Consider the following 21740-nt stretch of genomic DNA (forward strand, 5'->3'; position numbering starts at 1 on the left):
TTCTTTTGATCGCAAAGTTTGCTTGGCTAAATTAATTACATGGGAGCTCATCCTTAGGTTCTTCGTATTTTCTATGTCAACCTTCAAAATATTTTTGCATTACCTCTTTTGATCCCTACAAGTTATTGAAAAATCCTCAATCACCCGACTCTGATCGGGATCATCGGCAAATCGATTCCTGTTCAAGAAACTCCACAATCACATAATTTCTCTGAAACTTAGCTTCGTCTTTTAATATCTTTACTAAATAGAGCACCTGAGTCGGACATGTCGAATCGGAAGCGGGTCTTGGAGAGTTGGGGCTGATTCCAATTTTTGAGAAACTGATATTTGCCCAAAATTGTGTCTTTTCCTGAAGTAGATAAATGCCTGCTATTAGGATTTGGGTGTAATTTACATATTAATATAATAATACTATTCAATTTACTGTATATCCAACATCCATTGTAGTTTAGTCCCGACCTTTTTTATTGCATTATTGCATAAATCCAACCTATGTTTAAACCACAAAATATGGAAACATATGTAGACAAGGTCCACCCAACAAAATCATGACACGTGGCAGGAACAATGAGCAGCACTCCATTGTAGAGGCCAAAAGCACATCCACGTAGTCTCTCGCTAACCATTGCTTTTCAAGATATCCACAATCCTACCCCCTCTTCTCTGTATATGCTGCCACGTGGCATTTAAAAAATTATTAATAGTTCGGGAGTCTTTTTAGAAGCCATTTGATCCCCTTGGCTCTTATGCTACCAATTTATCAATATTTTTCTTGCTCTAAAATTTCTACAACCTCTTCTCCTTTGCTAAAAATTTATTTTCATAGGAAAAAATTGGGCAGATTTTTGGGGCAGTTATGGTTTGCTCAATATAAAAATTCAAACATTTAGTAAGAGTTTCAAAGGGGGGGGGGGAGCATGGCAGCACTAAGGGCTCTTCCCCTTTCTTCTTCACAAAGTTGCTACCCTTGTTATAATGGAGGACTCTTTCCAAAAACTGCTACATCATGTAAGGCCACTAAATTTGGAGGTGTCTGGGCTAAGTTGGAGGGAGAGGAAGGTGAACCCAACAAGCCCAAACAATCACTACTCGGAAGCCTCACTGATGCCCTTGATTTCTCCCAAGTTAGGTCTGCCGAAGATGCTGAGCTTCTAGATGAAGCTAGGGAGGCCACCAAATCTGGTGGTAGGATGAGTAGGGAGCAGGTAATCTCTCTCTCTCTCTCATGCTCATATGCTATGACAGAGGGCCTAATATTTGTGGATTTTACATGCTATTTTTGAGTAAATCATACATCAATCAAGTAGTATTATGTTCCTGTCGATTTATTACTATGTTATATTTCTGGTATACACACCACTGAAAGTTCGGCGAGCAGACTCGAAATTGCCCTAGTTGGTATGGGTTCCCAGTTCTAGACCATCTCAAACAGGGAATATGTAGTTCACTAGAGCGAACTCCCCAGTTCACTATAGGATATAGGGCCTCCTCAGGCAATTCAGGTCCTGAGCTATTTTAATTTTTTTTCATATTATTTTCTTTGCTCGGGACCAACTCAGCTGGAACTACGGAGGCTGATTCACCCGGCAAGTGCCGAGGCGCCACCAGAAATCAACTTTCTAGATACTGATCCTCACAAACAATCACCATTATACTGGTGTGCCCATATGCTACATGTGTGATTGAGGGATGAAAGAGGGGTCTATTGTCTATAGAACAAGTACCTAATCTTTGTGCTCTTATACGAAGGGATCAATTATTGAACCTTGCAATTATTATTATTATGTTTTTTTTTTTGATAATTCAGTAGGGAAGACGGGCCTTATCCGTTTTTTTAGATAGATTAGGGAGTCAGCTTTTTGAAGGTGTCAGTGGATAGGATTAAACCACAACATGATAACTAGGTATCGATTGTACCATCACAACCCATGAACCTTGCAACTTTCCCCCACATAGAAATGCCGATTAATCAAAAAGTGGGATTGGGTACATTTAGCTATATCTCAAGTTCTATTCCTAATTACTGAATTGCTGCAAAAAAAAAAGGAAAAGAAAAGAAAGAGGACCACTTAATCGACATACATATACTTGTGGCTCTTGAATTTTTGAAAGCATGGAGCTCATTAGAATATGTGTACTAAACCGGTAATCTCTTGCAAACTTGGTTATTGACAGTATGGAGCTCTAAGAAGGAAGATTGGTGGGACCTATAAGGATTTCTTCAAAAGTTATATCGATGGTAAGTACTAACTCCTAGCATTTATTTTTAAAAGCATAATTTGCGCATATAACTGGCATTGCCATCTTTCTCCTTGACCTTTTTCTGTGAATGGGTCTAAGGCGTCAAATATTTGTAAACATTTTATAACCAACGTTCAAAAAGTCGGACTTGGGCTCCTACTGACCGGCCCGGTTCTGGTCCAAGTCCGGTGGATCGAACCTGGCCGAGTCCAAGTCGGACTCGAGAAGTCTTAAACAATAAAAATCTAAAAAATTCCGAGGAAAAAAAAAATGGAACTATCCTATGATTCGAGGGTTTTTGGATTGGCCAGTCTACCGAACGGATCCAACTCAGGTGAGTCCTAGTTGTACTTGTGACATTTTTTAACGTTGTCTATAAATTTGTAGGCAAACATGAATTCTAGGATTTAACCAAGCTTCTTGTTAAGAAGTCCATTTTATGTATTATTGTGTTTTTAATTATTTTTAATGATTTATTGTTTTTTATTTCTTTTTATTTTTTTTATTTTTTATTTTTTATAGTGGATGGACAATATGTAGAGGATGGGTGGGTGGACAAGACATGCAAGGTGTGCAAGAAAGACACAAGGGGAGAACCAAGGCAGATTGATAATTTGGGCAGGTATGTCCACGTGGCATGTCTTGAAAGGTCCAAATCAGGCAACTTCTTTTTCAGGCTGTTCTCATTTTAAAAGAGAAAATACTTTCTTTTACTCCTGTATTTTTTGTGTATTTTTTTTAAAAATTTCTTTGGTAATGTATTCAAGATATAGAATGATTATTGTGCCACAAAACACAAAATTGATGATCAAAAGTAGTCTAATTGTCTTTTCCCTTCTATAGGGTAACCATTGGAATTTTGGGAGAAATTTGTCATTTAATTTAGTATGATACCCAAATTTTATTGGGTAATTCAGTGGGGAAGATAGACTCCTACCTTTTTTTTTCAATAGATTGAGGAATTACATTTTGAATGTGTTATAATTGGGGTATCCGAAGTAGGAATGGATACGATGATGTGATAACTGGGCGTAGGGATGCTACCACTAGGACCCTGACCTCTTTCCCATAGGCTTTGTTTTAGTGGTAGACAGATTATGCATATTCCTTTCTCTCTTTTTTAAAAAGGAATTGTGCTTGAGCTTAATTGATTAGCAATGCTATATCCCAATTTCGATTCCTTCCACTGAACTGCTCAAAAAACTATAATGTAAATATGTCATCATTTCAGATTGGGTGGAAATTTCTGCAATGGCACATGGCGATTATTTAGCAGAGGTATCACTTATCGTTGTGTCGATTTCAAGTAGGACCTCTTAGAAACACATTTACTTACCCAATAAAAAACCGCTTAGAGACACATTTACCAAATGAAAAGGTTATTGTAGGGATGCAGCTTTTAAAGCTTCAGCTTAAGTCTCATCGAAAATTACAGATAAATCCTTTGTCGACCTCTCCGGAAAAAAAAAGAAAAAAAGATTTCAAATTGTAAAAATGGTGCATCTTATAATACATAATTCAGATTGCGTATTTCCGCATGTCAACAAATCCATGGATGCAATCTATATGTAACAAAAATATTGTAGGACTCATCTGGATCTACACTATTTTTGGAGCTTCTTTCATAATCAGAAACTGAATAAATTTTCAGGCCCTCGTGACAATTTCCAACCCCAAAATTGCATTTTCTATCGGCATTTTGAGATGCAGTGGTTATAGGGCTGGCAAATAAATCAAGCCTGAGCCAGCCTGGCGCAAGCTCGGGCTGCTCTTGTCATGGCCCAGGCCTAGGCCTAGGCCCAGCCTTGATTCATGGTGTCCAAAACCTCTACCTGCATTTTATAGCGCAAGCCAAGGTCTTTCAAGGTCTAGCCCACCTAGCAATGCGGGCCACCACGCCCATTTTGAGCTGCCTGCATCCTTCTCAAAAATTCTAAGTTTACTACTTAATCTAAGGAATTGCACTTGGGCTTGAGTTCTTAGCAATTGATATCCAGCAGTGCTGCATCTCAAGTTGATTCTTATAGCCGAGCTATCGAAAAATCAAAAGAATTACTGAATCTAATTGATCAAGTAAATTTCAATCGATATTTGTTTTTTTTTTTTTTCAAATCCAAATCACCCGTCTCAATTCAGCCAATTTGGCTTAGCATTTCCTTATTCCACCCTCGCGAGTTGGCTCCCTTGCTTGAAATAAAGAAGCATACCCCATTTCCCAATAAGAGAGAAAAATAAAAGAAAGAAAACCTCTACACTCAATAGCATTTCACTGACGGTTGGATTCACTATTAGTTTCCCATTTTTCTATAAAAGTATAAATAAAACAATCATCGATTCACTTCACATCACTCTCTTCTATGTCACAGTCTTTGGCTTTTCTTATTGTTCTATTTGAGTTGGCTCCCTTGTTTAAAATAAAGAAGCATACCCACTTCCAAAAACGACAACCAAAAAAATTATTTAAAAAATAATAAAATAAAACTCTACATTTGACTGGCGGTTGGATTTCACTATTTGTTTACTTTCTCTCCTATAAACAAAACAACCATCGATTCACTTCACATATCTTTTTTGTCACTTTTTTTGGCTTTTATCTATTGTTATATTTATTTCCTTACAAGGTCCTCTTTCATCTTAATGATATAAGTAAATTTTAATTGCATTAGATTTTCGGTAATTGGAAACCTTGACTAGTTGCGGAAGAGATTCTACCTGATTGAATGTTTTTATCAAGCATTAAGAAAGACTGAACATTCTTCTGAGGTTAGAAACTTACGCTTACGTGGCTTCAGATAATCTAGGGAAACTCAGCTTTCCTAACATCATTCCCCCAAAACCGTTTTAAAACACTAAAAAAAACCTAGTATTATTTCCTTTTGCAACTACTCCAAATTCAAAAAGGTATTTTGGACCAAAATACCCCCATTAAATCCTTGATAACAACATTTTTTTTTTTTGTGCCTGACTGAAAAAAATGAGTCGACGCCCGTCCAACGGAAAAAAATATGCCAAGAAAAATGTGTCCGACCAGTCTGGCATATGGATTTCATAGTGCTGGTCTAGTAACCGTATTGAAAAAGGAGTCCGGTCCGATACAAAAAATGTATTGGACCGGTCCGACACATTGATTTCATAGTACATTATGAAATGATATGGTTTCTATGCAGCCAACCTAAATATTGTAGAAATGAAGGCTTGGCAATAAATATATTTTTTAAATATAATTTGATCTTAATTTTTAGAAAATATATAATCTTTAACATGTACATCATGAATAATAAAAAACAATAAATAAATAAAAATAAAATAAAAATATAAATAATAATTATATTAAGAAAACAATTAGACCGTTTGTTACACTTATTTTTAGATGAATCACCTAATTGCGTCCATCTTTAAGATGGATGCTTTATGCCTTTGGACCGCATATTATATAAATGCGGTTCAGCCCGCATAAATCAATTTTCCTTATGAAAACATGGGTATAAAGTAGAGAGAGGGATATTTTGGTCATAAATTTATTCACCTTTTGAACACAAGCAAAGTGTAAAAAAAAACATTGATGGCTTTTTTTAGGGGAAAGGTTTCTATTTTTCTCCTATATCATAGAAGTTCTATATTTCTCCTACCATCCAGCCGTCCAATTTTGATCAAGAGAGCCACTCACCATTTGATTTTAGATCAGACGTCTCAAAGTATTTTACTTTTAGTTTTTTTTTATACAAATTGTATGAATATGAACATAAATCAATTTTCCTTATAAAAACATGGGTATAAAGTAGAGAGAGGGATATTTTGGTCATAAATTTATTCACCTTTTGAACACAAGCAAAGTGTAAAAAAAAACATTGATGGCTTTTTTTAGGGGAAAGGTTTATATTTTTCTCCTACAGCATAGAAGTTTCATACTTCTCCTACCATCCAGCCGTCCAATTTTGATCAAGAGAGCCACTCACCATTTGATTTTAGATCAGACGTCTCAAAGTATTTTACTTTTAGTTTTTTTTTATACAAATTGTATAAATATGAAATTTGGTACGTGTCATCTTCTCATTGGGGTACACCTATAAAAAGTATTAAAAATAATTTTTTGATAAAATATAATGACCAAAATACCCTTTTAAACTTTCAGAGGTATTTTGGTCATTTTATTTTATTGAAAATATTTTTTTTTTATTTTTCGCTAGTGCAAGTTTAATAGAGGAATGGACGTCCAAAAATTGATGTCAAAATAATTCATTAAAAAAAAAAGAAAAAAAAAATAGTATAGAGACATGACATTGTGATTGGAGCAATCTTAACCCTGCATTTAGAATGGACGTTTGGAAAAAAAAAAAGGATAGAACTTTTATGCTGCAGGAGAAGCATAGAAAGCTTGCCCTTGTTTTAGTGTTTTAAAAAGTTGTTCGGGGAGGGGAGAATCTTAAGAAAGTTAACACAATCGGGATTTTAGCAACTTTTCCATATAATCTTGTATTGGCACATTTAAAGCGTCCATTTGGATAATAACTATTACACTGAATAAACTCTAGCAAAATCCGGAAGATGAATTATACATTTAATATTTTATAAGTTTATTTTCTCGATCTATGATCATAAATCTGAAAAACAAATAAATAAATAGCGAATCTTATATTTCTTGAAAATGATCTGACTCATGAAATACTTTTATTCCTTTTATTGAACCATCTATTTAAATAAGGACCCAGTTTCTATGAGTCCATGTAAAAATGAGTCAACTCTTAAAAATTTATTTTTGAGATGGATTTTTGGACCCAATTTTTAAGGGCATATAATCTCTAACATGGAGATCATGAATATAAAAAAATAAATAAATTTTAAGAAATAAGAATAGTGATGTGAAATTTTGAAACTATCTTGATTGTCTATTTTTTTATTTCAAGACTATAAAATAAGTAAGGGCATTTTTGTTATTAAATGGTTGATAATTTCACTAAAAGACAAGTGTAATTATGGAGTGAAAATCTAGACTCTTTATTAATAAAAGGGTGCAGTTTTTATAGGGTTGCAACCTTAAACAATCCAATTAAGGCGCACCTCCAAATTTTATCATAACATGTAATTTTGTTGTAAAACGTTTTTAGCATTATCTTAAAAACTATTTTCATATCTAATTAAAAAATATTTAAACTCCAAAACTGGTTAAAATCAAGTAGATCTATAAACAAATGAAAATCTTGAAAATAGATGGTCTAGATAATGTGTTGCAAGATGCACTATTTTTGGGATTCAAAAACTTTTTTTTTTAAAATATTCATACAGCTCAATGTTGAGATGATCAATTAGAGGGTTTTTCAACATTGAAACAATATGTCCGATAGATTTTTGAGGTGCATCTATGATTCTAAATTTTAAGGTTGCAACCTTATATAAACTTTTCCCTCAATAAAAACGCCATTTTTATTTTATTAAATATTTTAAAAATGCTCTTCTTAAGATGACAAACATGCCCTTTGTCTTTTAGTACAAATATAGTAATTCCCATCCTAATAAAGAAAGCTCTTACTTGTTATAATCATCGAAATGAAAAAATGGGTACTCTAAATAATTTTTATCTTTCATATACATTTCTAAATGTAATCTTTGGGATTTAATGGGTACGGAAAAATAGGAAAACCAATATATAAAAATGATACTTAAATGTATTTTTTATAAACTTGTTCATATACACGAAAAAAACCAAAATATTGTCTATATACAAGAGCATACCGTCAAACCTAATGACCAACATAATAATAATAATGATGATGATAATGATAATACCTACTCTATATATACTTGAAATACGTAATATCATAAGATTGAACAAAGGCCATATAATTTTTGGAGAGCCACGTCTAAGTCACAATTTTTAGACAGTCAGGTCTAAATTATAACTTTCGGTGGTCAAGTCTAAATGTTTAGGAAACTCCACCATAGCGGGTCCCAAGCCAGTTAGCTATCTCTAAGGGTGGTGGGTCCATTTTCAACATGTCCCAAATTCACATCTAAAATGAAGTGTTAGCCAATTACTTACACAAGAAACTAAAAGAGTAAAATAGTAAATTCATTTCATAACCCGCAAAGATTTTTTTTTTCTTTTTTTCCTAAATGGCCCACTAAGTATTTAATACTGGATGGCAAAATATTAAGGCCATAAATGTTAATTTTTATTTAAAAATAATTGGAGTTTCAAAATCTTTTTTAATGTTATTTTTGGTGATGGCCTATTATGCTGTTTTGATATGCTTGGATCACCACTTCTTCCTTGTTTTGTCTTATTTATTTTTTAATTGTTGCTTGGTTTTGATGACCTCACCTCTTCGCCTCATGGTGGACAAGTGTCCATACGCTTGGCATTATACATTCTTTCTTTCTTTCTCTCTCTCTATATCTCTCTAGTTGCCACTTCTCTACTCTCCCTATATTATATTATTTCTCTATTATATAAGCCTTGAGCAATAGAGAGAAAACATATGGTGATGTATGAATTTGGGAGAGTGAAGGGAGTAAAGTTAATGTGGATTTCAGGCAACATCTTGAAAAAGGATTTAAGGGATTTTTCAAGAAAAATATGAACTCATAGAATTTTTTTCTTCATGTTTCTTTTTCATTCAAGTAAGATCAGTTTAGTTGTTGTGGTTTTAGAGAGTTTTTTAAGTATGCGGGTCATAAACTCTGATTGTTTATGATCTGGCTATATGCTGGGGGTGTGATCACTAGATATCCTATTGCATCTCGGTTTTGTACCAAGTAGGGGGTGATCAATACTTTGAAGAAAGCGAGCTCTTCTCGTGCCTCAAGATCCTGATCATTGTTGCCGCATTGTATAACCTCTGAATCTATATTCCTACTCCTACGGGAGTCTGACTGGCACTAGGAGTATTTCATTTTTCCAGATATAACCTCTGAATCCAGATTCCGACTCCTACAGGAGTCCAACGGGTACTAGTAGCGTTTTGGTACAATCCAAGCTTTATATCGATCTAGTGGAGGTGTTGCCGAATTTTTCCCAGGATAAGAGTTAGTGCAAGGCTTATTAAGTGTAAGTTTTGCTTATGAGAGGGCAATTAGATCTATCGGTCGTGAGTTCAAACAATATACCATGAGTTCAAGCTGTCAGTCATGGGTTCAAGCTATCGACCGTGAGTTCAAGCTATCGATCGTGGGTTCAAGCTATCGATCGTGGGTTCAAGCTATCGACCGTGAGTTCAATCTATCGGTCATGAGTTCAAGCTATCGACAGTGGGTTCGAGCTATCGACCATGAGTTTAAGCTATCGGTCGTGAGATCAAGTTATCGGTCGTGAGTTTAAGCTATCGATCGTGAGTTCAAGCTATCGGTCATGTGTTCAAGCTATCGGTCATGTATTCATACTATCGACCATGCATTCCAGCTATCGACAATATGCTATGTTTTCTATTGTGCAACAACCATTACCACTACCCAAAAGCTAACAATTTCGAAGTGTTTATCCAACGTGATGGCTATTGGAAGCTCGCTTAAAGCTATGACTAGGATTTTGTTAGAATAGACCATTTTGATGGACTTAATTTCAGACGATGGCAGTTGCAAGTACTATTCTTACTTAAGACCTTAAAAGTGGATTATGTGCTAAGAGAGTCATGTCTTATTGCTCCAAGTACTTCCTTGACACCTACCGGTGATCAAACTTTTGCAGATCGGATTAGAGAAAAAAGCTCTGCATGGGATGAAAATGATGATATTTTCAAAGGGCATATCCTAAATGCTTTAAGTGATCCGTTGTTTAATCTATACTCAAGAATGCCAATTGCAAAAAAAACTATGGGCAGCTTTGGAAACTAAATATAGAGAAGAAGATGATGACAGAAAGAAGTATCTTATTAGTAGATAATCTTTAAAATTACAAAAGCAAAACCGATCTTGGCTGAGATTCAGGATATTCAGATTATAAAAAATGAACTAGCATCGAATGGTATTAAACTAGATGATGCATTCCAAGTCGGGGCAATAATTGACAAATTACCTCCTTCACAATAAGACTATAGAAATACATTGATGCATAAGTCTGAAGACCTCACCTGCGAACAGTTAATGGCCCATCTCATAATTGAAAAAGAGACTAGACTTCAAGATGCCAAAGAATACAAATCTTATATGGTCGTCAGAGCTCACACAATTGAAGGTCTGAGAAGATAGAAACCAATAACTCATAAAAGTACCAAGATGGAAGGAAAGAAAGAAGAAAGAAAGATACCAAAGATGTAAGCCCAAAGATAACTTAGGATAAAAGAAAGAAACCATTGGTATGTTTCTTCTGTGGCAAATTTGGTCATGTGCAGAAATTATGCATAATTAAAAAGAAGATGCAAGCTCAAGCCAATGTGACCGAAGAAAAAATTGTTACCATGATCTTTGAAGTCAATGCAATAGAGAGCACTGCAGATTGGTGGCTGGACTCAAGTGCCACTAAACACATATGTAATAACATGAACTTGTTAAGGACTTGCGAAATAATGGAGGGGACTCTGTCTAGTATATATATAATTATTCCTCTTCTAAGGTTTCATGCCCCCGAAGTCTGGAAAAACCTGGTATCTGCATATCTTTTGAATACAAGGGGTTTCAAACTTGTCTTTAAGTCCGACAATATCAAAGAATGATGCCTTTGAAGGAATGGGCTACGCTTCGAAAGTCATGTTCAAGCTCAATCTTCATAATGAATCTTCTCTTGTGTTTATGCTTGATTCTTTTTCTTTATGGCATGGTACATTAGGACATGTTCAGTATCATGCATTAAAAAAGATGAGTACTTTAGACCTAATTCCTAAGTGTGTGACTTTACAGAATACTTTGTGTGAAGTCTATGTACGGTCCAATATCACAAGAAAACCCTTTCTTAAGGCAGAAAGAAGTTCTAGGGTGCTGAAATTAATTCATAGTGATGTTTGTGATCTAAGAGGCATACAAACTCGTGGTGGGAAGAAATATTTTGTCACTCTCATAGACGAGTTATCAAGATACACCTATATTTATTTGATGAGAAACAAATATGAAATATTTGATAAATTCAAAGTTTACAAAACAGAAATTGAGAACCAACTGAATTCTAATATTAAGGTTCTTAGAAGTAACAGAGGTGGTGAATACTGTTCCGCTGATTTCACTATCTATTATGAAGACAATGGAATTATTCACCAAGTAACTACCCCATACACACCACAACAGAATGACTTAAGCTGAAAGGAAAAAACACACTCTTATGGACATATGATCAATGCCATGCGCATTAGTTCCAACCTCCCTGCTAATCTTTGGGGAGAACCCTTATGTCTGGTTGTTTCATTTTAAACCATGTACCATATTCGAATTCTAGTGCTTCACCATATAAAAATTGGAAAGGAAGGAAACCTGATCTAGATTTTCTCAAGGTTTGGGGATGTGCAGCCTTGGTAAGGCTCCCTGATCTTAAGAGTCCCAAATTTGGACCTAGATCTATAAAGTGTGTTTTCGTGGGCTATGCTGAATACAACAAAGCCTATAGATTTCGGGACCTGGAGTCAAATGTTATTATAGAGTCTAGGGATGTAGAATTTTATGAACACATATTTATTGGTGAGCAGGATTATGAATATGAAGCTCGACATTGTAAACATAAAATTGGTGAGCTAGATGAAGAAATTTATGTTGAGCAACAAGAGGGATTTGTCCTTAAGGGACAAGTGCACAAAGTTTGTAAACTTGTAAAATCCTTATATAGTTTGAAGCAAGCACCTAAGCAATGGCATGAAAAATTCAATAGATTTGTTACTTCACATGAATTTTAGATTAGTGATGCTGATACATGCCATAGTTTATGATATTGCAGTAGTTATAATTTGCATGTATGTAGATGATATGCTCATACTAAGCAGCAATACTGCATGCCTTAAGGACACAAAGAAGTTATTGTCTTCTGAATTTAATATGAAAGACATGGGGCTAGCTGATGTGATACTTGGAATTAAAATAGTGAGACATCTGACTGGGTATATTTTAACCCAAAGCCACTACATAGAGAAAGTGTTCAAAAGATTTGATCACTTTGATTTCAAACCAGTTTACCCCTTATGATACATATATTAAACTCAGAAAGAACCATGAATGTCATGTTTCTCAATTGGACTATGACAGCGTCATTGGATGTATAATGTATGCAATGTCATACACTAAATCAGATATAGCCTTTGTTGTGGGTTAGCTGAGTAGATATACCAGTAACCCAGGTTAAGCGCATTGGATGCGGTCTTTAGGGTCCTAAGATATTTGAAAGGAACTATAGATCATGACCTACATAACGCGGGAGTTCCATTATCTTTTGCAGTGTTGTTTTCAGGATTCTTATGAATCTATGACGTTCTGATACATCTTCATTTGTGGTGGGGATGTACTTTTGGGTTTCCAAGAGGTAGATTTGTATCTCCAAATGATTGGAGTAAATTGCCTTCGATTTCATTGTGTGAAGGCGAAGTCGCTAAGGAAATTACTGGTAGACGTACCACATGTTCAAGTCTCAGACCCTGCAGTCTCATTTGGTATGATTATGAAGTTTTTTATACCAAGCGAATGGTTAGGGAATACTTCGGGAAATCCAGTTATACTCGCTTGAGGCACAGACAGTTGAGACTACTCATTGAAATGGAGCCATAGTTGTACTTCATATCAGTGATACCTAACTTGGTAGAATTTTTGAAAAAAACCTTGCAAGGCACCAAGTCTGGAAGAAAGCTATATGGATGGCATTAAGCCCAAATGAATTTGTGCCACAGGGCGATGGGAACCCTACCTAGGATAAGGAGATCCCAAGTCCAAGGTTCAAGGGAAAAACAAGTCGTTCGTGTAATGCCTGATGGTTGTGGGTATCACAAAATTTTTAGGGAAAATATCCTCTTACCCCTTATTTTTAACTTCTATATCTTATCATACTCAAGAATTGAAAATATTACTTGTAAGCAAAAGGTGGCCATTTTTTGTATCTTACAACCCCTTGAATCCCTTTGACCACAAATTTTTGACCCAAAGAATTGAAAAAAATGACAACCTATCATTCTTCTCTATGAGTATTTGGAACCACCCTCTCTCTCTCATCACGTGTGTTCTTCATACAGGTGACCTCTCTCCAACACCAGGGTAACTGATCCATGGACCAAGCCAGCCTCAAGCGCCCAACTGTCTGGTTAAATTGGAGGCATGTCCCGTTAGAAGCTATGACAGTGGGGCCTAGGGCGTCAGTTGCCCACCATTGGTGGGGAATAGGGAGGGCAGGCCCAAGCCGCCAGCAACGCGACTGCGGGTGAAATGCGATAGGTTTTGGGAGGGCGGGGAGAAGGTGGGAGGTGGTGGCTACGATGGTAAGGAGGTGGCCGTGGGCAGTGAGGATTTGGATTGTGAGGATTCGGGAGAGGAAGGTGGGGGTTCAAAGGAGGAAGGGGCGGTGGAGGGGGCAGAGTGTCCCAGTATCCTGAGAGAGGGTCGAAGGCAGCCCATGCTAGATTGGTCGAGGTGTGTTGTGTTTGTCACTTTTGTCTCTCTCTTTGATGGTGGTTATTTCTTTTTGCGAATTTTGTTTAATACCATGAAAATTCAAAGCTTCCATAAAAATACTCTCTTCAAATTTGTGGAGGCTCATAAAAATTTCCAACAGAGTCTCCCTATAAAATTGAGCCTTCAGATTAATACCATGAGTGGAATACTCACATGGTGCCTTTTACCTAGCTAGAGTCAGGACGAGGTTGAACCTAGTCTAAAGCTAAGGCCAAATACCATAGGGATTTCCAAGAAAACCCTACCTTGTTCCTATTCCAAGCACGAAGGTTTGACTGCATGTTACGACAAGGATACACAGATATAAAAAATCAAGAAAATATGCAAACAATTAACTACCAAAAAGACCCAATAATAGTGGCCTTCCACCCTTGGTCTCGTTTTTAATCTCACTTTTTCACTCTAGAATTTCGACCAAAGAAAGGTAGCCAACCGCCGAAGTTCTGATCCTAGCAAATAGAGGCCAAAAAAGAGAGGAGGCTCGCAAACTCAGGATGAACAAAAAAAAAACAGAGTGGCCTTTCCTGTCTCTCGCTTTCTCTACTTTCTCATTGTCAAAGGGGGTTGAATGATTGAGAATCTAACCAGAAAAATTTTCGAGCAAATAAAACACCTAATTTAGGGCGAGAGAGAGAGAGAGAGGGCAGGATTGAGGGGAAAAAGTTAGGGCGAGGGTGTGTGAGAAAGAGAACCAGAGAATTGGCTAGTGGATCTAGAGAGAGACAGAGAGAGGATGGGTGGGGTGGGGTGGAGTGGGGGAGGGGAGGGGGGCGAGAAAGTTGGGGCAAGGGCATGACATAGGGAGCCAAAGCCTTTCTTCTTCATGATTGGGGATGCTTTCTCTCTGTTTCCCATGAACATGGCGATGGTTTAGTTTGCAACTTCTTCATAGTCAAGATGTTACGTTCGTCTAAATTCATTGTGGTGGTTCCTCTCCAATTTGTCATTTTTTCAATTCTTTAGGTCAAAAAATTGTAGTCAAAAGGATTCAGGGGGTTGTAAGATAGAAAAAATGGTCACTTCTTGCTTCCAAGTAATATTTTCAATTATTGGGTATGATAAGATATAGAAGTTAAAAATAAGGGGTAAAGGGATATTTTTTCAAATTTTTATATTATTGAAATTTGTAAATTTCTACCATATCCCTGGATTTGTGGTACATTTACTACAATGAATCGAGAGGTTAAGCTTTCATCTTAATGATTCCATTTGCCTAGATGATGAAAGGACTAGGTTGGGATATTGCACTGCAAAACATCTTCCACGAACTCACCTATATGAGTGTGGAAGTGAAGGCCGCTTCCTATAGGAATTGACTATTCCCTAGAGTGCTCATGACAACCAGGTAGAGCGTAGGGCCTTTAATGCGCAAGCTTTTTAGAAAAGGGAAAAGTTTATGTAGAGTCGAGGCTCTAAACAATCAAATTTGAGCCTACCTTGAAAATTTCACTAGAAGAGGTTGTTTTGATGCCCAAATATCTTCAAATTGATCATCTTGGCATCAAGATGCACAGACATGAGAGTGAAGGGAGTGAAGTTAAAGGAGATTTTCATCAATATTTTGTATAAGGATTTGAGGTATTTTCCAAGAAAAAATGAAAACTCATAGAATTTCTTCTTGATGTTTCTTTTTCATTCAAGTAAGATCAGTTTAGTTGTTGTGGTTTTAGAGAGTTTTTTTAGCATACAACTCGGAAACTCTGATTATTTATGATCTGGCTGTATCCAGGGGGTGTGCTCACCAGATACCCTATTGCGTCTCGATTTTGTATCGGGTAGATGGTGATCAATACTTCGAAGAAAGGGAGCTCCTCTCGTGCCTCCAGATCCCGATCTTTGTTGCCCCATTGTATAACCTCAAAATCCATATTCTGACTTTGACGGGAGTCCGACTAGCACTAGGAGTGTTTCTTTTTTCCATATATAACCTCCGAATCTAGATTCCGACTCCTACGGGAGTCCAACTGGTACTAGTAGCATTCTGATACAATCCAATCTTTATCTCGGTCTAGAAGAGATGTTATCGAATTTTTCCCAAGATGAGAGTTAGTGCAAGGCTTATCGAGCATAAGTTCTGCTTATGAGATGGTAGTTAGAACTATCGGTCGTGAGTTCAAGCTATTGACCATGAGTGCAAGCTATCGGTCGTGGATTCAAGCTATCGACCATAAGTTCAAGATATCAATCTTGGGTTCAAGCTATCGACCATGAGTTCAAGCTGTCGATTGTGAGTTCAAGCTATCGACCATGGGTTCAAGCTATCGATGTGAGTTCAACCTATTGGTTGTGAGTTCAAGCTATCGGTCATGACAAGCTATCGACTGTGAGTGTAAACTACCGGTCGTGCATTCAAGCTATCGGTCGTACGTTCCATCGACAGTCTATTAAGTTTTCCACCATGCAACAACCGTCACCACTACCCAAAAGCTAACAATAAAATCATAGAAGACTTGGAAAAAGGATGGAAAATACCACATTTATTGTTGCACAAAGCATCTGGCACCGCCCATCCTTGCTTGGCCATTTTTTAAAGGAAAGTAAATCCTCACCTCATAACTTATCAAAACTTGTAAGTCAAGCATTGGAAAATCTTTACATTGATGACCTTTTCATCGATCATCTAGACTTGAACATTATAGTTGTGAAAACAAAATAGGATTTCAAATTCTAAAAATAGTGTATATTATAACAAATTACCTAAACCGTTCATTTTGCCTTAAAAAAATGTTCACATATCAACAATATTTGTACCATTATTTTTAGTTTCAAATTTTATTGTCGGTGTTGAAAATTGATTTTAGATCCATCACAAAGATTTCCGTCACGAAAAATACTTTCCAGACAAGGATTTGAGGTGAGGTTTATTTTGCTTTCATAATACCTAGGCTTTCTAAAAACCTCATTCTTTTCTAAAGGAGCAAGATATCTTGAAAAATAGTTAAGTGCATAGTGGCAACCCCTTTTGGTCAGTTTAATGGGCAACAAAATTTATCTTGTGTGCCATACGCATGAAACCCACGTCCCTTGTTATTTCTAAGGGGACACAATTCCTAACGTGGGACCTAAGTCAAATGTTGATTTATCAATACAAATTGCCAAATGTCTTGAAATATCATTCAGTCCTACCCTACTTATGTTAGAATTACTATGCTACCCAACAAGGGTGCAAATTTGCACATTTACATGGAGCAGTTCATACCCAAGAAATTTGTAAGTATCGAAATAATTAAATTGGCCCCTATATTTCCTTGTGAACGGAAATTTTGGCAAATTGTTTACCCCTTCAAAGCATTGATGTAAAAGAGGAGTATATTAGAAGATCATTTGTCTTTAATACAAAGATGTCGCAATTATTATTGTCTTTAATACAAAGAGGTCGCAATTATTATTGCCAGTTGGTTAGCAAAAATCTAGCGGCTGAGGATATGCTTTAACCTTAAAAAGTATGAGAGAACTTTTTGAACTTTGTGACATGTCGAGCTGTCAAATTTCACATATGATACAACGGGGGTTTGAGAGTCAGCCCTTGAGTTGGTCAAATAGGGACGGGCCAAGCCTAATAGATTTTTTTTAAATGAAAAGAAAAAAAACAAATGGAAAACACTAGGTTGGGCCAGCCATTGCCCTAGCCCAAGCCATGGTGGCAAGCCAGCCAAACTCTCGGGCCATATTTTGTAGCCAAGGTCCTAAATTTTTTGGTAAGGCTGCTAGGCCTGTTACCAACGCAACCTCAAAGGTGAAAAACGAATTCCAACATGTTGCAAAAAGAACTTCTTATATTGTCTTTCATCATCATCATCATCCTCAGAGTACTTTCTCAACTATTTGGGATCGGCTATACGAATCTTAGTCCGTCATTCGACTCTATCAAGGGTCATACCATTAATGAGGTCATAAGTCTTTATAGCTTTTTCCAACTATTTTTTTTTTTGCCTTACCATTGGTCTTCTTGAGCTTTCCACTTGAACTTTCTCAATCTCTTTATTTTTTTGGATTATGGACCTAAGAAATCGAAAGCACGCTTGTTTTGGTATTATTGGTATCTTCGTCTCTACTCATATTATTATTAAACATACATTCCATATACTCTGTCATAGTCCGACTAATTTTAAAGTATTTAGATTCTAAAAATTCTTTCTAAAATTCTAATTTTATGTTGACATTATTTGGGATATCATCTATCAAATTTATGTGATCAAATTTATGTCATCCGCAAACGCCATACACCACCGTACCTCTTTTTTATTTCTAAATATTTGAACCATTGTTGCCAACTCAACATTCCTAATAACTCAAATGTGGAATATATCAAAGGGGGCCACTACTGACATGGTATCATCGATGCTTATTATATTGCAAGAAAAAGAAAAAAAAAGAAAGGCAGTCCTACTGTCCTAGCCACCCAATAGAAATACTGTCCTAGCCACCAATAATTCCTATGCTGCCATCCTCTTTTTTTGGTGGCAATCATGAAAAACATGGTTCGCAGCAATAGAGCGTACGTCGCTATAACTAAGAGAGAGAAAGAGAGATGCTAAAAATGTCTTCAGTCTAAGAAAGTACAATTTTTGCTGTTGGATTTGAAATTGTACGGTAAAATTGTCTCACTAAACAAGTTTAAAGTTCAAAAGAAAAACTAGACTTTGTAGTAAAGATAAATCGTAAACCCCCTTATACTAAAAGATAAATTATATTTTAGTATATAATCTTGCTTTACAAAAAGTTTATTTATTTTAATTTTGCATACTAAAGCTATTTTTGCTTCTTCCCCTACAATCAAAAGTACAGCAAATGCGAGACTTAAAAGTTATTAAGGGTGTAAACAGGTCAGGTCGCGTCCGAACTAGGCCAAGGCCCCGACTTGCAGTAGTCCTTGTTGGACCTAGATCAACCTGCCAGCTCAGTTCAGCTCGAGGACTAAACAGAAATTATATATTATATATTTGTGTTATGGATGTGATTTGCATAAGGTTGTAACCTTAAAAAATCCAATTAAAGCGCATCTCTAAATTTTATTATAAATGTAGTTTAGATATAAGAAATTATTAGGATGGCTTGAAAATTTATTTTCATCTCTAATTATAAAATTTTAATTCTGAAAATGGTTTAAATCAAGTAAATTTATAAACACATGAAAATATTGAAAATTGACGATCTAGATATTGTGTTCCAAGATGCACTATTTCGTAAACTTAAAATATTTTTTCCTTTTTTTTTTTTTTTTCATAGTTATACATCTCGACATCAAGATGATCAATTTGAAGGTTTTCCAACATCCAAGCAACCTTTTATGATCTTTAGTTCTACATTTTAAGGTTGCAACCTTATGTAAATTTTTTCCTTTTTTTATATATAAATAAGAAAAAGTTTATACAATATTTCATTTTATTTAGACAGTATAGATTAGACATTATGTTAAAAAACGTGTCATATATTCACTTCATCTTGAATGGAGTTTCAAATCTACACCATCCAAATCTACACCATCCAAATAAACAAACGATACAAAATATCTTAAGGTTACACTCTCTCTCTCTCTCAAAAGGCATCGTTGGATCTTCACCCTGGCATTATCAATCCTTTTCAGCCTCATCAACTAGAAAGAGGGGAGACACAAAAGCTTGATCTGGATTCACAATAAGGCCAGCATGGTCATGAAGATTGAAGATGTCCTACAAATTTGAGGCTACGGAAGAGATGCTAAATGGTTTCCAGTTGTTAAGCGAAAAAGTGAGTATCATGCAAGGTGAAGTGTTCGGAAGTAGACCAGAGGGACCATTATTACAAGGCCTACGTCATTAGCTGGGCCACGATTTGGGCTTTTGGGTCTTCCTGCTGGTCTTCGCGGTGGACTTTTAGGTGTAGAAGATTGGGGAATTTGGGGTTTTATGCAGCATAATCTCTAATTCCGTGATCTTTATGGTGGACGGACTTTTAGGTGTGGAAGATTGGAGAATTTGGGGTTTTATAATTTTTATTTTAAAATTTTTTATGTAAGCCTAAACTGAATAAGGAATTGATTTTGTGAGATCCTCTCGTACTCGTGTATGTAGAATTTCAAATGATCACTGTTAAATTTGATACAGATCTCTAAAAAAATCAAATCATATACTTATGTGATAATTTTTATATAAATGAATGTCAAACTTAATGGTGATCCTTTAAGATCCTATACACATGAGTTCGAAAGAGTCTCATAAGATCATTACTCAATTATATAAATGACTCGAGGCAACGCGACCTATACCTATTTTAGTTCCTAATATATTTTCTTTTAATCTACCCGAGAATGTATATAAAGCATCAACATTATAATATAGAAGTAAGATGCATCTAAAAAATTCGATGAAAAAGGTCATTCGACACTAGAGAACCCTTCATTTGATCATCTCCACCTAGAGATGTATGGATATATTTTAAAAAAAAAAAAGATTTTTAAGACTTAAAAGTAGTGCATCTTATAACGTATAATCTTAACCGTCCATTTTCAATATTTTTACGTAATTATAGGTGTAACCTTTAAATTTCATAATTAAGTATAAAAATATATTTTCAAGCTATCATAATGATTTTCAACAGTAAAATTGTATCTTATAGCTCGGTTTAGTGATGTAGTAGAATTGTATCTTATAGCTCGGTTTAGTGATGTGCTTTACGTTGATCGATTGTTTGAAGTGGACAACTTTGGCAAACCTCACCCTTATATAGCCAAAAGGCCTAAAACATTATTTTTGGAAATAAGCCCCGAGTTTTTTTTTTCTTTTTTTTCTAAGGCTTAAAGGGCTGCTTTTTGAAGATTTTCTTTATGCTAGAAGGACTTGGCAGGCAAGATTTGCCATGGATGCATAGGGAAAATAAAAATTGCATATTAGGGAAGGACTGTACTCTATGTGACTATTTACCTTTGTTACAATGAGTTCACAATTGCTACTAGGCATTAGATATTAAATTGAATTACTTGAAATGTGACACCAAGTTTGAGAAATATTTTTTAAAAACTTTAAGTATAGTCAATCATAACCACCCAATTTGAAATTTGATCATTCAGATGTATTGGCCAAGTGAGGCCAAGGGCTCTAATCTTTAGAATTTTTGTCCCAAAAAACCAAAACAAATTTTTTTCAAAAACAAAAACCCAAACAAATAAATCTTTTTTTTTTTTTTCTAGATTTGAACATTAATTTGTTTTTTATAGCAGTTTTTTCATATCAACACCGTAAAGTATAGTCATTTTTTTTCATATCGACAATGGCTTGTTTCATCCATGCAATGTAGAGAAATCCATCAAATACACCTAAAAATTAAACTTTATCTTAGGTGTAGTTTGATAACTTTCAATACCCATTTTGATGTGTTATTTGATGAGCTATATTTAAAAATTAATTAAAAGAATGATGAGGTACTTGAAATCAGGTAAAATATAATGAGCACAATGTTAAATAGATCAAAGCTAAGTTGTAGTTTGATAAATTTCTTTTCAATTTCTTCTTTTTTCTTGACAAGAAAAGTTTGTATAAGGTGTTAACTTTAAACTATTGAAGTAAGCTGCACCTCACAAATATTCTAGAAGATAGTCTTTTAATGTGGGAAAACCTTCCGATTGATCGTCTCAACATCCAAAATTTATGAAATATGTAAAAATAAATAAAAAAACAAGTCTTAAAATAATAAATAACTTGCAATTTATTTTCAAGATTTTTAAAAACTTATAAATTTACTATTGTAAAAAAAAATTAATTTCATAACTAGATACACAAAGATATTTTCAAGCCATCAAGCCGAACCAAAAGTTAGAGGTGAGTCTTTGCATGATTCTCACCCTTTCCTGAATAACAACCATAGGGTGGTAGCCAGATCGTAGCCCTTGTTTGACCTTGAGCAACGGTGGAGACAATTTTGTTATTCGGAAAAGTGGTAGGATATTTTGGTAA

At 35.4% G+C, this 21740-nt stretch overlaps 1 protein-coding gene across 9 annotated transcripts; it reads left to right on the forward strand.

Moving 5' to 3' along the window:
* The first annotated feature begins 903 nt into the window (after nt 1–903).
* LOC18433568 (potassium transporter) lies at nt 904–20072 on the forward strand. 9 transcript variants are annotated; one of them, XR_016061733.1, is made up of 6 exons: nt 904–1208; nt 2179–2242; nt 2767–2866; nt 3476–3522; nt 13374–13767; nt 15539–15847. XR_016061733.1 is itself a non-coding variant. In XM_006843652.4 (5 exons), the coding sequence occupies exons 1-5, from the start codon at nt 921–923 to the stop codon at nt 19432–19434; spliced, it is 537 nt and encodes a 178-aa protein (XP_006843715.2). In that variant the 5' UTR covers nt 904–920; the 3' UTR covers nt 19435–20072. The 9 variants fall into 9 exon arrangements, 7 of the variants coding, with proteins under 7 accessions (XP_006843715.2, XP_020522337.1, XP_011623071.1 ...); XR_016061734.1 differs by lacking the exon at nt 3476–3522; XM_006843652.4 differs by lacking the exons at nt 13374–13767; nt 15539–15847 and adding an exon at nt 19397–20072.
* Nucleotides 20073–21740: the final 1668 nt, after the last annotated feature.

The sequence above is a fragment of the Amborella trichopoda genome, chromosome 8 (genome assembly GCF_054954075.1).
Source record: "Amborella trichopoda isolate Santa Cruz 75 chromosome 8, AtrichopodaSantaCruz75HAP2 v2.0, whole genome shotgun sequence".
Taxonomy (NCBI): Eukaryota; Viridiplantae; Streptophyta; class Magnoliopsida; order Amborellales; family Amborellaceae; genus Amborella; species Amborella trichopoda.

Excerpts from the sequence above, each read along its gene's own strand:
- LOC18433568 (XM_088875005.1), top strand. The coding sequence starts at position 921 with ATGGCAGCACTAAGGGCTCTTCCCCTTTCTTCTTCACAAAGTTGCTAC. Across the intron at positions 2,867-3,475 it reads CAGATTGATAATTTGGGCAG|ATTGGGTGGAAATTTCTGCA; the intron begins GTATGTCCACGT and ends TCATCATTTCAG. Across the intron at positions 3,523-9,001 it reads ATGGCGATTATTTAGCAGAG|GGGGTGATCAATACTTTGAA; the intron begins GTATCACTTATC and ends TGTACCAAGTAG.